Raw genomic sequence first — 15,319 nt, forward strand, 5'->3', positions numbered from 1 at the left:
TTTTCCTTCCCTTCATCCATCTTCTGCAATCCTGTTAGGCAGTTATGATGCCAAAATGAGTGTCATGGCAGGCTGTTGGGTGCCATGCCATAGGAGACACTTGGGTGCCATGGGAAGCTCTTAGGTGCCATGTTTTGCTGCCAAGGGAGACTCTTGGATGCTGTGGGAAACCTTTGGGTGCACTGGGAAACCCTTGAGTACCAAGGGAAGCTCTTTTGGGAAGCTCTTGGGTGCCATGGCAGACCATTGGGTGCCATGGGAAACATTTAGTTGCCATAGGAAACTTGTAGGTGCCATGCTACAGGGGACTCTTGGGTGCCATGGGAAACACTTTGGTACCATTTTGTGGGAAACCTTTGGGTGCCATAGGAAACTGTTGGGTACCAAGGGCAACTCTTGGGTGCCCTGGCAGACTGCTGTGTGCCACGGGAAACATTTAGTTGCCACAGGAAACTCTTAGGTGCCATGCTACAGGGGACTCTTGGTTGCCAAGCAAAACTCTTGGGCACTGTGGGAAATGCCAAGGTGCTGTGGGGAACTCTCTGGTGCCATGCCACAGGAGATTCTTGGCTTCCAATGGAAGTGTCTTAGGAGACTTTGGGGGGTATGGCAAGATCCCTTTTCCCCATGGCGTTCCCATTCACGCTTCGCCCACAAACCCTGGCAGGAGCTGTTCCTTTTCCAGCGATGGCTGCTCGCAATCTGGGCTATGCTTCAGTAAATCTGGGACTCGCTCCTCTTCCATTGGCTTTGTGGCCTCCGATGCACAAAGAGGACTTTTTTGGAAACCAGAGGAGTTTCCTTGCTCTTGGCCTTTGTCATTGGCAGCAGTGCCAGGTAAGAAGAGGCTCCTTCCATTGAGGTCCATCAAACGCCATTCTTCATGTGAAGTTCCTGCAGTTTTCTTGCTCTCTGGTGCACCCATGGTGCATGCATCGAACTGCTGGAGACAAGAAGAACATGGATAAAGCATGCTCAGAAAGGACAATTACAAACAGCTTCCTTTCTTTGGGGATGTTTAAGCAGAGTCTCAGCAACAGCCAGGGATCTTTTCGTTGCAAGCTTCTGGCTTTCAGTCTCATAGGTTTCTCATAGACTGACGTCTTTGGCTGCATCCGCACTGCAGAAATAATAACTCAGTTTGGCACCACTTTATCTGCCACGGCTAAAAGGCTATGCAATTCTGGGAAGTGTATTTTCGTTGTGGTGCCAGAACTTTTGGATAGAGAAGGCTAAATGTCTCACAAAACTACCATAGCCTTGATCTATGGCAGTTAAAGGGGTATCAAACTGGATTATTTCTGCAGTGCAGATGCAACCTTTTTCGTGTGTATGTGCGTGCACTGGTCAATTTATGGAAAACCGGTGAATGTCTTCTTGTTGCGCACCTTCGAGTCATTTCTGACTTATGGCGACCCTAAGGCCAACCTATCGCAACATTTTCTTGGCGAGGTTTGTTCATAGGAGGTTTGCCATGGCCATCCTCTGAGGCTGAGAGAGTGTGACTTGCCCAAGGTGGCTTTCATGGCCGAGCTGGGAATTGAACCTTAGTTTCCAGAGTCGTAGTCCGACACTCAAACCACTAAAGGCAAGGAATAAAGGTGGTTTTGCAATGAAATTGATCTTATAGCACCTGGCATTCAATGGGGGTCTCCCACCCAAGGGCTAACCAGGGCTGACTCTGCTTGACTTCCAAGATTGGATGGGATCTGGTGCTTTTACGGTTCGAACGGAGGTCTAGGATCGATCCCTGCTCCCATCCCAAACTCTGAATAGTTTACTTACTTGCCGCACAGAGGCAACGCTTGGCTCCTTTTTCTTTTTCTGAGACAGTCCCGGGTTCCAGTGACACACCAGACTGTCATTTTGGATGCTGTAGTTCTTGTTGCCAAGGAGCCAATAGGTCTGCATTTTCCCTTTCCCCTGCGCAGAAGGAAAGGAGAGGTCAGGATCCAAAAAATTCAGTGGAAGGCTAATATATAATAAAAATAATATAAAAATAAATATAAATAATAAATATTAAGGCTGGCTGGGGCTTTTCAAGTTGCAGTCAGAAACACCGATGTTCACCGGAGAAACGCACCTTCACGTCGATCTCCCCTCGGAGCTCGATGTCGTAGGCGTCGTCTTCCAGCAGCGCCAGGTATGTGGCCGAACTGATGTGTATCTTCTGAGCTGGGTATCAATTAAAAAGGCATTAATTGACCATTACATGCAACCATCATTATTTTTAAAGCACTCTTCCTGCACCATCTGCTGGCGCACAGAGAGCGCTGCAAGAAATGTGGCTCCCTTGCACACAAGACAGTCATCATAAATGAACTGCCTTGGCTCCATCCTATGAAAATTCGGAGAGGCGGGATAAAAATAAATTAAATAATAATAATAATAATAATAATAATAATAATATTCCAGTGTGTATCAGGGATGATTCCCCTCCCCTTTCACCACTTTTCTTATGATGGAGACTTTGCAAAATGATGGATTTTCATGCAAAGGGCTTTGTTAACTGGGTTGCGGTTGCGATGTTTGTGGTAGCCACTCACGCAAACTGGTGGACTCCATCCGAGAAGCTGTGTTGACCGTGTCTCCAAAAAGGCAATACCGTGGCATTTTGTGTCCCACGACGCCAGCCACACACGGCCCTGGAAAAGGACAGAGCATGTCATATAATTGTTGGGGGGGGGTTATAGGAGACATAGCCCCCCCAAAAAAAAATTTACTTTTCTGTACCCTTGCAATAGCTTTGACTGAGGAAGACTTAGGGGAGTGTGCGTTTGAATTGAAATGGAACTGCAAATCCCAGGGATTCCATAGTACAGAGCCATGGCATTTTGATGATGATGATGATGATGATGATGATGATGATGATGATGATGATGATATGGCCTGTGGCCATTGCTGTGTATTGCCTTTCCACCCCTCCTTACCTATGCGTTGGCTCACCTGTGTGAATGCCGGCCCGTAATTCGAGTTTTCCGTCTGGCATATGGGGGATTACGACTTGCCGGACGGCGGCCACCAAATCTAAAGCCATTTTGGCAATTTCGTCAGCGTGTTTGGTGCCGTTCCTTTCCGGCAACCCGCTCACCACCATGTAGGCATCCCCAATGGTTTCTACCTGTTGGGACGGAGAAGGAAAGGTGGAAGAGAAAGCGTGAGTGTCGGTATCAGATTTTCTCAAATTTGCAAAGACCTGGACCAGGCTGAGTCTCCAAAATTATGGATCGCCCTGCCCAGGCTAAAAAGATGGACGCTGACCTTGTAGACGTCGTACGACTCGATCCGGGTGTCGAAGCAGACATAGAGATTGTTGAGCATCTCCACCACTTGCAAAGGGCTGCAGGAGGCAGAGATGGCCGTGAAGCCCACGACGTCCGAGAAGAAGATGGTCACCTAAGCAGAGAGGGAAGCAGATGGCGTGACCGTCCCCTCGATGCCTGGCTGAAGTGGGCCCCTCTCTCCGTTGTGCCCTCCATGATCTCTTTCACCCCACACAATGCTCATCACTGTGGTACCACTTCCATACCAGGTACTGTAGGCTTGTATTTCAGAGGATGGAGCATGGTGTCGTGGTTTGAGCACTGGACTACAACTCCAGAGACCAGGGGTTGATTCCCCGCTTGGCCACGAAACCCATTGGGTGACTTTGGGCAAGTCGCATACTCTCAGCCTCGGGGGGAAGGCAATGGCACACCTCCTTTGAACAAATCTTGCCAAGAAAACCCCAATATAGGTTTGCCTTAGGGTCGCCATAGGTGGGGAATGACTTGAAGGCACACAACGACGACAACAAACTGGCAAAACTACTTCGGAGGATTACTTCCCTGAGAAGACCCTATGAGATCCATGGGGTCGGCATAAGTCGGCAGGTGATTTCAAGTCACAAATACACACACACACACACACACACACACACACAAAATTGCATGAAATCATCATCATCACCATCATCATCATCATGATTATTAAGGCTTTGTTTCCTCTGTTGCCAAATCCAAGGGTCGCCATATAATTATTTCCAGATGGTTTTGAGCCTTCCCTGCCTCGCTGTTTCATCTTGCGCCCCAAACGCCGTGAAGTCTGCCCCGTCTCAAATTGCCCCAATTATGGGGCTTTATTTCGTTAATGACACCTCTTGAGGAAACACAAAATACTCCCATGCGCCAGGTGACAACAGTAGCGCATCCAGCACCAAAGATGCCGTGTATGTGTGTTTGTTTGGGGAGATGATAATTATTCTAGCAATATGTACGGACTTCGATTCAGGGCCGATGGCAGACGAAAAGAGATGCGTTGTCCATTGTGGTGACGTGTGTGCTATTTCCTAGGCAGAAACTGGGAAGGGATTGTTGCAAAAACTACATTTCAATTGCAATTCATAAGATCTTGCACACAACAACATGTTAGTCCTTCAGACGCCACAAGACTGTTGCTTCTAAAGAGGAATCTTTTGGGAAGCGAGACATCTACTTCCAGTCTTCCAGGGCTTTGATTTCTCTTTCCGTTGCTGGTGAGACTTTGTTTGTTGTTGTTGTTGTTGTTGTTGTTGTTGTTGTGTGCCTTATTTTCGACCTACGGCAAACCTAAGGTGGGGCTTTAGTTGTTGTTGTTGTTCTGTGCCTTCCAGTCATTTGCAACTTATGGCGACCCTATTGTTTCTTGGCAGGATTTGTTCCAAAAGAGGTTTGCCATGGCTTTCCTTGAGGTTGAGAGCATGCGACTTGGCCATGGCGACCCAGTTGGTTTAATGGCCAAGCTGGGAATCGAACCCTGGTCTTCAGAGTTGTAGTCCAAAGCTGAAAATGTTATGCCACTCCGAATCTACCTGGTCATAATTTTCTGCCTCCACATTCTTGTGTTTCCTCAGCTGTTTGGCCACCGATTTGGGCAACATCTGGTGCAAGAGGTCCTCCGCCAAACGTCTTTCCCGCTTCAGGTCCTCTGTCCGTTCCTTGAGACTTTGGGTGTAGTTCTGGATCCAACTTGTCATCTCTTTAAAAGAAACCATAGCAACTGGATAGATGAGGCTGGCAATGGCCAGCAAGGTGAGCTTGAGGCTCACCAGAGAAAGAACATCTCTGGATTTCTTGTTGAGTTCCTTGCGACTTTTCTCCAGCAAACAGCCCTGGAGGGAATCCAGATCTTTCAAGGAGCGTTGGATGGAGAAAAAAGGGATGCTTTGATATCGGGGGACGGAAAAGTTGAAGTTCTTCTCCATCCGACACTCTTGGAGGCTTTCCGACGCAAAAACGGAGTACGGGCTGGAGAAGGCGGACACCTGAAGCCACAGTTCTTGGACGTCTTCGGATGATGGGGAGGTCCCTTGGGATTTCAATATGGTTCCTTGGATTCGGAGGAGAAGCCTGAGAGATGCCACATGGACCCAATCTGGATTGGATCTCATTGCTTTCAGGTCTTCCTCAGAACTTCCAAACATCTCCAAAAGTTCTGAAATCATCTCCGACCGCACTGGACCTTTCTCCGTTCTTAGTGTGGTGCTCCACTTCTCCTTTAAAGTCTTGATGAAAACGTGGCACCCGAAATCTTCGCTTTCTTTACAGTGATGGTTCGCATGGTGGATCTTCTCCCAAGACTCTTTGCAGGAAATGGCCAGCTTCTCCAACTTAGGCTCTGGCCCAAGTCTTCTCCCCAAGCCTCCGTCTTCTCCGTCTTCCCACATTTTTCCATCTTGGAGAATACCTATCAGCGGGAGAACCAGAAGGTCTTGACACGATAGTAAGCCTCCAAGAGCATCCTTAGCGTTCCTCCAGGATTGCATAGTCTTGCTTAAATCGATGGAAATATTCCCCATCAGGGTGAAGAAGGAGATGGCACAGATCACCAGAATCCGTCTCACCGTCTTGCTGGGACCGCAATGAGGAGAACATCTGGAGAAGATAGAGAAGAACGGCTTAAGTGAGTTACCTTTGCTTGGTTTTCTCTCTAGAGTGGATTCAGATGTTTGGCGTAGCTGCCTTTTACAGAGTTAGTGTCACAAGTGTGACAAGATCCCTTTGAAGGTGAAATAATAAGACAAGGATGACCATTGCATCTTCCTAGGAGTAAGAATGACTGCACATTTACTCTGCAGTAAGCAACACTGAGCATATGGATGTCTGCTTCAGAGTCTTTGGTGGGAATTAAGGTGAGTCATTTCACGATATCCATGTTCACCAGTTTTAGGGGCTGCCATGATGTTAGAACATATGGGTTGTTCATTGTGCAGTGGTACCCATGATGTGCCCAATGTGCCATGATACACACCAGATACATACCATGACACTGGCTAGGAAACGATGGAGCACAACTGGAGTTACCAACACACATCTGAAGCACCTGATGCGCATTGGTGCACAACTTAGGTCCAAAACATATTGCAGAAATAATCCAGTTTGAGACCGCTTTAACTGCCCTGGCTAAATGCTAGGGAATTTGGGGGTTTGTAGTTTTGTGAGGCACTTAGCCTTCCCTGCCAGAAAGCTCCGGTGCCACAACAAACTACATTTCCCAGGATCCACTAGCACCCTACAAACTCATTCATAAAGTTACAAAACGTAGACCGCCATGTTGACTCTTGCCCTTTATATTTAAAGATTCCCAGTTATCAACTCCCCTGTTTGGGTCTTGCAAATTCAAGACCTTTATTTAAAATAAAATAAAATAAAATAGAGCACCCTTATAATTATTATTATTAACATCATCATCATTATTATTATTGCATCACTCTATTTTTACTTTCATTATGTACTGATAGATGAACCCAGCCCTTGTGATCCCTCTTAAGACAAACAGCCTCCAATAATCACATTGAACGGTTTGATATCCCGAGCGTCGGAGAGGGATTTTATAACGGACAAATGGGTTTGACAGATCGATTCATGAAAATACCTTTTCCCACTTCATTTTATTCATGCGTCGTGTGTTATTCTTGGCCAAAATGCGGCAAAAAGGAGTCGAATCCAAGCTTATAGTCTTGATTTTGGTGCAAAGTGGAACACACTCCCAGAATGAACTGGAAGCCATTTTAATCGTAATATTTTAGTGTTACGGATTACATTTTCTGTTTCTGTTTATTTTTGCGTGTGCGCACAATGACAATACAGGTTAACACAATGCATTTGAAACATCTTGCAATCTCAGGTTATTGCAGAATTGAGAGGAATAAAAGCTCCTTGGCTTTTGCGGTATCTATTCCTTCCATAGCATCCCTATCTCACCTCTTACCTTTATCTACCTCTTACCTTTATTAATGCTTTATTAATACTAAACTACAGACAAATGAGGAAAAGGAAGACAAACATGGAGCAAATTACTACAAATTAAAATGATTCCTTGGAGCCATTTTGTGGAACCTGAAAGCTTTTTTTATTGATCCATCCATTTCATCAAACGTTGATCTTTTTAAATGAGTAATGAATTTGGTTTGACTGTTGCTGATGGTCAGGACAATTTGGAGAATTTTCTTATGTAGGCAGAAATTAATAATAATAATAATAATAATAATAATAATAATAATATATTTATATCCCGCCTCTCCATCAGGATCAAGGCAAATACAATAACTCTGGCCAATATATAATCATATAGTCAATAATTTCCAATGGTAACATGATTTTTTGCTCCATTTTCTCTTCTCCTAGTGCTTTACAATTCATTTTTGCTTTCCGATTTTTCCTTCCTTCCTTCCTTCCTTCCTTCCTTCCTTCCTTCCTTCCATCCATCCCAATGTAATGGCCATTGCTTTGCCATTCCTTCCTAATACTTACCTGAAGTTTAGGGAGGTCTTCAAAGATGAATCCCCTTCTTCCAAGATTTGGGCTACTTTCCTTTCCTCTTGGCTTGCATTCGGCTTCCCTTTGACCGAAACGGAGGAGATAAAGACGCTTTGGCTGCTTGGCTGTGCCATAGACTCCATTCCAGAGCCTTCGATCGAAACCTGTGCAACAGTGCTTTGGTTTCTGACGCACAAAAGGAGCAATCCTCCCCTTTTGAAGAGTCCTATTGAATGATGTAGAGCTGGATGGGTGGCACCCCTAAAGGTCATCTAATCAGATCCCTTATCAGTGCATTAATCCATATAGAAGTGTTGATAGGGAAAAGTGGAGAGAAGATGAGGTGTCTAATGCCAATTTGGACTCTAATCGTATCATATACACTACAGAAATGATCCAGTTTGACGCCACTTTAACTGCCTTAGTGCTGGAAATCCTGGGAATTCTGGTTTATTGTGACACCAGAGCTCTCTGACTTAGAAGGTTCAGTGTCTCACAAAACTGTAGTTCCCAGATTTCCGTGGACTGAAACTAGATTATTTCTTCAGTGTGTTCTGGATCAGAGTCAACTTAAAGGTGCCTAGGACACCAAGGTTCAGAGCAATGCTCAACCATGGAAACCCACTGGGTGACTTTGGGGCAAGTCATGCTCCCTCTCAACCTCAATAAGAAATATTGAGCGCCAACACAGTGTCGTGGTTTGAGCATTGGATCAGGACTCCAGGAGACCGGGGTTCAAATCTTAACTTTTGGGCAAGTCACACTTTCTCAGCTTTAGATAGAAGCAATGGAAAGCCTCCTCTGAATAAACCTTGCCGAGAAAATCCGTTTGCCGTAAGTCGGAGTCGACTCGAAGGCGCACAACAACCGCAGCAGAGCGGATGGTTTACTGCAACGAGGGAGAAAAAGAACACAAGAACAAGATAAATGTAGATTTGAGAATTTATTATTATTATTTTCTTTTTTAAAAAACCAAACCAACCCAAACCTTTGGTATTTTAAAATAATCACGACAATCATTATCAAATCACCAGAAAAGTCTGTGCCTCATCACAGTCTTAGGACCTCAGGAAGGAGGACACTGAAAGAGACTGGGAGCAAGAAGAAAGAGTTCAATTCCTCCTTGCTTGCTATTTAGGTTCATAAAAGTGGACATTTTTGTGTGTGTGTGTTTATACTGTGCTCACAAAAAAGGCTGAGAAACCTCATTACCAGCAGCGGATTAAGAGATCTATACAAGTTACATTCTCGGCTGGTAAAGGGACGCCGCGGTCTTGGAAAAGCCGGCACCCCAAATTCGTTTACAATAAATTAAAGTACACACAAGAAATGAGGACACATTCAATTACTTTTGCAGCGTGGTTAGACTAAGACTGAAAACGGGGTGGATAAGTACTTATTCATTTCCTCCGACAGCAAAACAAAACCCAAACGGAAAAGCCCAGATGTGATTTTCAAGTATTTGTGCACCGAAGAGAGTCGATTTTTAAATGGAAGCCGACAGAAGTTGAGAGGGATGGGGTTTTAAAGGGGGAGAGAAATGGAGACAGAGAGACACAAGTATGTGGCAAGGACACACATACACACACAAGTGTGAGTACAGATGAGTGAAGAACCACAAATGTTTCCACCTCCCTCTTCTTGACAAGGCACAAAAGGGTACGCTGAAAAGGGTGCTTTCTCCCCAGTGGTTTCGTTTTGTGCAAAGCGTTGGAGAGAAAGAGGAGGACAGAAAAGGGAAGGAGGTTACTCATTTGCTCGCTCAGAGGAGATATTTCTTTTGGTTCCCAGTTAAGAATATATAGTATTTAACTGCTCCTCTCAAAAGCGGACCTTGCTATGTCCCTGTGGGTTTTTCGATGGGGCTCTCTTTGAATGCAGCCATGCTGCGTCAAGTGTGTCGCAAACCAGCCAACGGCCCCCAGCTTTCAAATCAAACATTCTGCAATAGACTTAAAATAACAATTATAATAGGAAACCTATGAGGAATCCTTTTAGGAAAGCAAGCTCTTCTGCCTTCCGGATGGTGGGCAGAGTGAAGAGATGCTCCTTTGGTTGGACTACAAGACCCAGAATCCCCCAGCTGGCATTGGTTTCTGAGGGCTGTAGTCCAACACAGAAATGCTTCCAACTTTTAGAGCAAGGCTTCATCCTCATCCTCTTCCCAGTCGTTCTGATTGCCCATCCCAATGTCCACATGCAAGGAAGCATCTTTGGAAGGGATGTGGCGTTCTCACAGTGATGTCCATCCCCTGACTGACCATGGAGTTGCCATGTCCAGCCACGGACGCACCATCTCTCAGACAGCTCTGGCCCTGAATCGGTGCTAAGGCCAGCAATTTTCCAGGGAGCTGACTGTCATGACCGCTTTTAACCACAATCGTCATGGAACGTGATGCAAAAAAGGCAGCAGGGTCTCCCAAAAGTGAGAAAAAAAGAGGAAATACATAGAAACAAACTGAGAGCATGGAGAGAAAAGAGTTCTAGGACTCCAGTAGTATGCACACTATAAGCCAAACCTCTCCATCTGACGCATCATTTACTAATCCAATTAAATCTGGAGACAGCATCTACTCTGCCTCAGACCCACTCTCCACCTCCTTTCCCTGTTTCTACTCCAGTATCTACTCCTCAGAGCAAATAGGCTACGTTTTGCCTCCCAACCCAAACTAATAGATGGAGCTCTGTGGAACGTGCAAACTTCAGATCCCACACTGGATCAAACTGCTCCTCTTCTTCATTTCAGCTTCTGCCTCTTCCTTCCTCTGGAGAGAAAGGAGGCTAACTAACCTGGAGCCTTCCCTTCATTCCTATGCCTTCCAGTTCTGGGTTTATTCAGTTGCCAAATGACACTAGCCATTTTCCCTTTGGGACTAGAAAGAACCAGCCAGTGTCTCCTTTAGCTCCCCACGTAATGTACACTGTGGAAGTTCTAGTATTAATTCATCGCTAGCTTTACTACCTCCAAGAGGGGTTAACAAAGCTTCCAAAAATGGTCAATGTACAAAAAGCAGTCCCCCTGCAATCTTTGTAGGGTACCTCTGCCTCTCTCTGTACCCAGCAAGTGACTGTAATCCTACCTGACTCCTCCTAACACAGGCCCTGTCACTGCAAAGCAGCAAGGTCACAACTGTAGTAACACACAACCCATCGCTCTGGGGGTGCTTGAAGTCCAGCAGTGCTCCTCGGGGACAGAAAAATGCATTCAAGCTCATTCGCCCACCCTAGGAGCAAAACAGTCTGTGCTAAAACATTTTTATTTATGGGCTCTTCTTTCCTCGTAGAGTTTCCCCATTGCTCGAAGCTGCCTTTGCCTCCTGCAAAGACAACCTTTGCGTGCAGGCACACACATATATTGATTCACACTTGTGTACACAGGCACACATATACCACTTAACCACAAGACATTCAGAGCTCCTACACAGGGCCCTTTTGACCTCCAGGATGGTGGGAAGAAGGGAGAGGATCGAAAAAGGAGGAGAGTTCGCCACGTTCTCAGGCATCTGAAACCAGGCCTGGCTACACCTTACTCCGGAAGAGTGGCTTTGCTCCTGGCCCGCAGTACTCATTGTAAATGAGTTTGAAGAGGAACAAGTGGAAAAGGGTGATGAGGGAGGCAACGCTGAACCAGAAGAGGAAGGGCAGGCCCGGGTACTGCTTGGCCATGTGCTCCTCGTGAGCCAGAATAGCCTTGAGATGCAGTGTGTGCCTCAGGTCCTGGAGATGGACCAAGTCCGTGGAGATGTACAGCAGAGGCGTGATGGGCTGGGTCACCATGACGGGGAACGTGTGTCCGTGAAGCTCCGATGTGAGCTCCACGGGATCGTTGGCGCAGCCGCCCTCGCAGGCGTAGAGCTTGACCGGCTTCTCCTGGAACTTGACCGAGACGTGGAGGAAGGGCTTGCCCTCTGCGTCCAGCAGGACGGCCAAATTGATCAAGTCCTTGTTGTAATGGATGCCCCGCAGGGCATAGCTGTTGTGGAGCACGTTGGGGTCCGACTGGAACTGGAGGTGGTTCTCCGTGAACTGCAGCCCCCCGAAGCTTAGCACCATCCCCTGCATGATGCCGTGGGCCCCAGTGGCCATCAGCCCCTTGCAGCCCCGCTTCTGGAGGGTCAGCTTCCACAGGTTTGAGAGCTGGAGGATCTGAGGCACCGTCGAGAGCTGGCCAGGCCACAGGTTCTCAGCATGCATGGTGGCATGGCCGCTGAAGCAGTGGTCAGCGTAGTTCAAGGTGGCTTCCATCCTTTCGCGCTCCTCGGTGGCGATGAGGGGGTCGAGAAGAGGCGACGGAGTGGTGGACAGGACGTAATACAGGGTCATGTTGACAGTGTCGCTGGAAGGGGTGTGAGCGTCGGTGATCTTCCGCATCTCCACTCCTGGAATACACAACAAATGGTTGAGAAGGTTTTTCCTGGCCCTGTGTATTTATATGTATTTGTGCCTTCAAGTTGCATATCAAGTTACAGTGACCCCATGAGTTTCAAAGGGTTTTCTGAGGCAAGGAATTCTCAGAGGTGGTTTTGTCTCAGGAACATACCCTACAGCACTTGGTATTTATTGGTAGTCTCCCATCTGAGCACTAACCAATGCTGACCCTATTTAGCTTCCAAGATGGATCTGGTAGCTTTAGGGTATTTAAACTCTTGTTGTTGTTGTATGCCTTCAAGTCGTTTCCGACTAGGGGTGACCCTAAGGCAAACCTATCATAGGGTTTTCTTGGCAAGATTTGTTGAGAGGGGGTTTGCTTTCCTCTGAGGCTGAGAGAATGTGACCTGACCAAGATCACCCAGTGGACAAGTCACACCCTCTCAGCCTCAGACGGAGGCCATGGCAAACCTCCTCTGAGTAAATCTCACCATGGAAACTTCATGACAAGTTTCTCTCAGGGTTGTTGTAAGTCAGAAACACCTGAAAGGCACATAGCAACAAGGACAAAGGCAGACCTGTTTTAAAAGGTGACCTGCCACTCCTGGAAACTTCCAGGAGAAGCAGGAAGGTGGCAGTCCAAGGACTGGAATAAAGGACCTTGGAGATCATGTGCGCCTCTCCGAGGCTGTACTTCGACCAGCCCTGAAACAGAGCAAAACACAAAGTCGCTGAGCTTGAACAACAAGTTGACATCTCCCTAGGACACAGAAACTCTGCTCATTATGCCCCAATGTGAGGTTGTGTGCTGCAGGAATCGATGGAAAGCATGATGCACATACATGCTCAGAGACACCTTTAACCAGTCAATACAAGGCAATAATGCTGGAATAAAAGAGCAGGCAGCAGGAAAAGAAAAAGACCTTGATTCAGACAAGGAAGCTGTGTTTGCCCTGAGTTTGCAAAACCTGAGCAGGGCTGTTGATAACCAGAGATCCTGGAAGTCCATAGGTCAAACAGAAAATAACTACAGATGGAGGAAGCAAAAAAAAGCCCTAGATCAATGCTAAAGAGAGAGCTCTGGTGCCACAGTAAACTACAGTTCCCAGGATTCCCTTGCACTGAGCCAGGACAATTAATGCGGTCTGAAACTGGATTATTTCTGCAGTATGTTTTGGACCACAGTCATGCTAGTTGGGAAGATCTCTACACAAAGGGATCTTGTAGCACCTTTGGGACTAACTGAAAGAAAGAAGCTGATAGTAGAGCTTTTGTAGACTTAAACTAAATGTTTAAGTATGCATTTAAGGAAGGAGGTTCAAGTCTATGAAAGCTCGTGCTACCATTTCTTTCAGTTAGTCTCAAAGGTGCTACAAGATCCCTTTGCATAGTGATTTTTCACTGCGGCCGAAAACACACTCCGGAAATAATCCACTTTATTTGCCCTGGCTCACTGCTAGGGAATCCTGGGAAGTGCAGTTTGTTGTGTCGCCAGAGCTCTCCGACAGAGAAGGCTCAGTGTCTCATAAAACTACAGTTCCCAGAATTTCCTAGCCTTGAGCCAGGGCAGTTAAAGCGGTCTCAAATTGGACTATTTCTGCAGTGTGTTTTGGACCATGGTCTCAAAGGCACAACAAGATCTCAGCTGGAGGTTCCTCTCCAGTCTGGACCCAGCCAGAGCAAAACCATGCATTGTCGGCCGGTGTGGTTTTTGGTGTTGCGTGTGTCGAACCCCTCACCTGAAATAAACAGGTCAGCCCAGGCTTGGCGGTGCTCCTGGACCAAATCCTCCATCCGCATCCTCATGACCTCCAGCATCTCCTTCTTGGCCGCTTCCCGGAGCTTCCCAAAGGTCTCCTCCAGGCGCGAGATTTCGATGGGCTCCGAGGTGTGGACCACCGACAGCAGCGTCTCCTCGAACTGCAACTTGGGTGCCACTTGGACCCGGTTGACCAGCTTCTTGGCAGCGGCCACCACCACCAAGACCACTTTGTCGCCGTCCGGCTGGAGCACCCGGCCGGAGGAGAGGAAGAACTGCCGCTCGCCCGCTTTCTCCACGCTGGTGACAAACTTGCCTCCGGACGCCGGGCTGGAGACCTCGAAGGCCACCAAGCGGTCAGTGGGGTTGACCACCGCCACACGCTGCAGGTAGAGGTGTGGCCGGCCGCGGTGCGCCAAGACTTCTTCCCGGACGGTGATGCACCCGTTGTCCGATGACCCCGTTTGGAAGCACCGGACTGACCGAATAGCCCCGTCCTTCAGCATCACGGACGAGGCGGCCGCCTCTGCGATGGTGTTGGCCGGAGGCCGGAGTTGCACCAACGCCAAGTATTCAGTGGCATGAGCCGGAGTGACCGGTGGGTGCCCGCCACCGGTGGCCACCCAAAGCCGGTTGGAGGCCACGTCCAGGACCAAGTAGCCGTTGCCCACCAAGGCCGGAGGTGAGTGGTCAGCGGTGGCCGCCGGGCGTCCATCTTGCAAGACCCTGGCTTCTCCTTGGTCCGCCAAGGCCTTCCAGGAGCGGGTTTCGGCCTGTAGGCACACACTGGCCATGGCCCCTGAGGGCTGCCCAGGCCTCCATGAAAATAGCCTTGACCAAGGGCCCCCTCCAAGGTACCAATAGGCCAAGAGGAGGAAGCCCAGGAGGGCCACCAGGCGACGGGCCCAACTGCTGGACAACAGGCCCGGGAGCCCTTTCAGACGCTGCTGGAGCCACATCGAAACGGAGGGAGCAAAGCCAAAAGAAAAAGCCCGGAAGTTTTGAGCGGGACGGCCCCGGCCCCCAAGCCGCCCGCTACCTCATCCCCCCCACCCCGGCTAGCGCGGCTACGCGAGTCCCCGGCTTCGTCCGCGGCCTAGTCGTCAGCGCCGCCTCATAAACCTCGGCTGACAATGAGGCCCGCCTCCGTTGGGTTTCCCTGGGACTAGGGGCGGCGGCCTAAGGCCAGGGAATGGGATGGATGGGGCTCCCTTCTGTGACGGAGGAGACGGCCTTTGCAACGCCTTCCCCGCCTCCGAAGGGCGGCCCTAGTCCTGGAGGGAGGGAAGAAGGGCTTTCTGGGGCTTATTATTCTGGACACTTTATGTGGGTGGCCCTCTGAGCATGTGCAGAGTGCCCCTGGCCTCCTCAAGGAGAGGGGGTTTGTATTCCTAAGGGCAGAGTGCCTCTGAGCATC

The 15,319-nt window shown here is 48.2% G+C and overlaps 2 protein-coding genes across 2 annotated transcripts; both read right to left on the reverse strand.

The window, feature by feature from the left end:
- Nucleotides 1–640: 640 nt before the first annotated feature.
- Nucleotides 641–7,909, reverse strand: LOC149307645 (uncharacterized). Its single transcript, XM_089536792.1, has 8 exons — nt 7,770–7,909; nt 4,829–5,891; nt 3,262–3,396; nt 2,947–3,121; nt 2,547–2,645; nt 2,084–2,175; nt 1,786–1,923; nt 641–748 (listed from the first exon to the last, which is right to left on the reverse strand). Exons 1-8 carry the CDS (start codon nt 7,907–7,909, stop codon nt 641–643), a joined length of 1,950 nt encoding a protein of 649 aa, XP_089392918.1.
- A 794-nt stretch (nt 7,910–8,703) lies between these two features.
- KIAA2013 (KIAA2013 ortholog) lies at nt 8,704–14,918 on the reverse strand. The gene is made up of 2 exons (XM_089534154.1): nt 13,883–14,918; nt 8,704–12,154 (listed from the first exon to the last, which is right to left on the reverse strand). The coding sequence occupies exons 1-2, from the start codon at nt 14,859–14,861 to the stop codon at nt 11,295–11,297; spliced, it is 1,839 nt and encodes a 612-aa protein (XP_089390280.1). The 5' UTR covers nt 14,862–14,918; the 3' UTR covers nt 8,704–11,294.
- Between the last annotated feature and the right edge of the window lie 401 nt (nt 14,919–15,319).

The sequence above is a fragment of the Sceloporus occidentalis genome, unplaced genomic scaffold (genome assembly GCF_023333645.1).
Source record: "Sceloporus occidentalis isolate IW3139 unplaced genomic scaffold, rSceOcc1.0.p SCAF_8, whole genome shotgun sequence".
NCBI lineage: Eukaryota > Metazoa > Chordata > Lepidosauria > Squamata > Phrynosomatidae > Sceloporus > Sceloporus occidentalis.

What these genes read in the sequence shown, in the direction of transcription:
- LOC149307645 (XM_089536792.1), bottom strand. Translation starts at nt 7,909, where the DNA reads ATGGCACAGCCAAGCAGCCAAAGCGTCTTTATCTCCTCCGTTTCGGTC. An exon ending in AGTCGTACGACGTCTACAAG is followed by an intron (nt 3,122 to 3,261) that starts GTCAGCGTCCAT and finishes CCGTCCCAACAG; the next exon opens with GTAGAAACCATTGGGGATGC. An exon ending in GCGTTGCCTCTGTGCGGCAA is followed by an intron (nt 749 to 1,785) that starts GTAAGTAAACTA and finishes GAGGCCACAAAG; the next exon opens with CCAATGGAAGAGGAGCGAGT.
- KIAA2013 (XM_089534154.1), bottom strand. Translation starts at nt 14,861, where the DNA reads ATGTGGCTCCAGCAGCGTCTGAAAGGGCTCCCGGGCCTGTTGTCCAGC. An exon ending in GGCTGACCTGTTTATTTCAG is followed by an intron (nt 12,155 to 13,882) that starts GTGAGGGGTTCG and finishes TGTGTATTCCAG; the next exon opens with GAGTGGAGATGCGGAAGATC.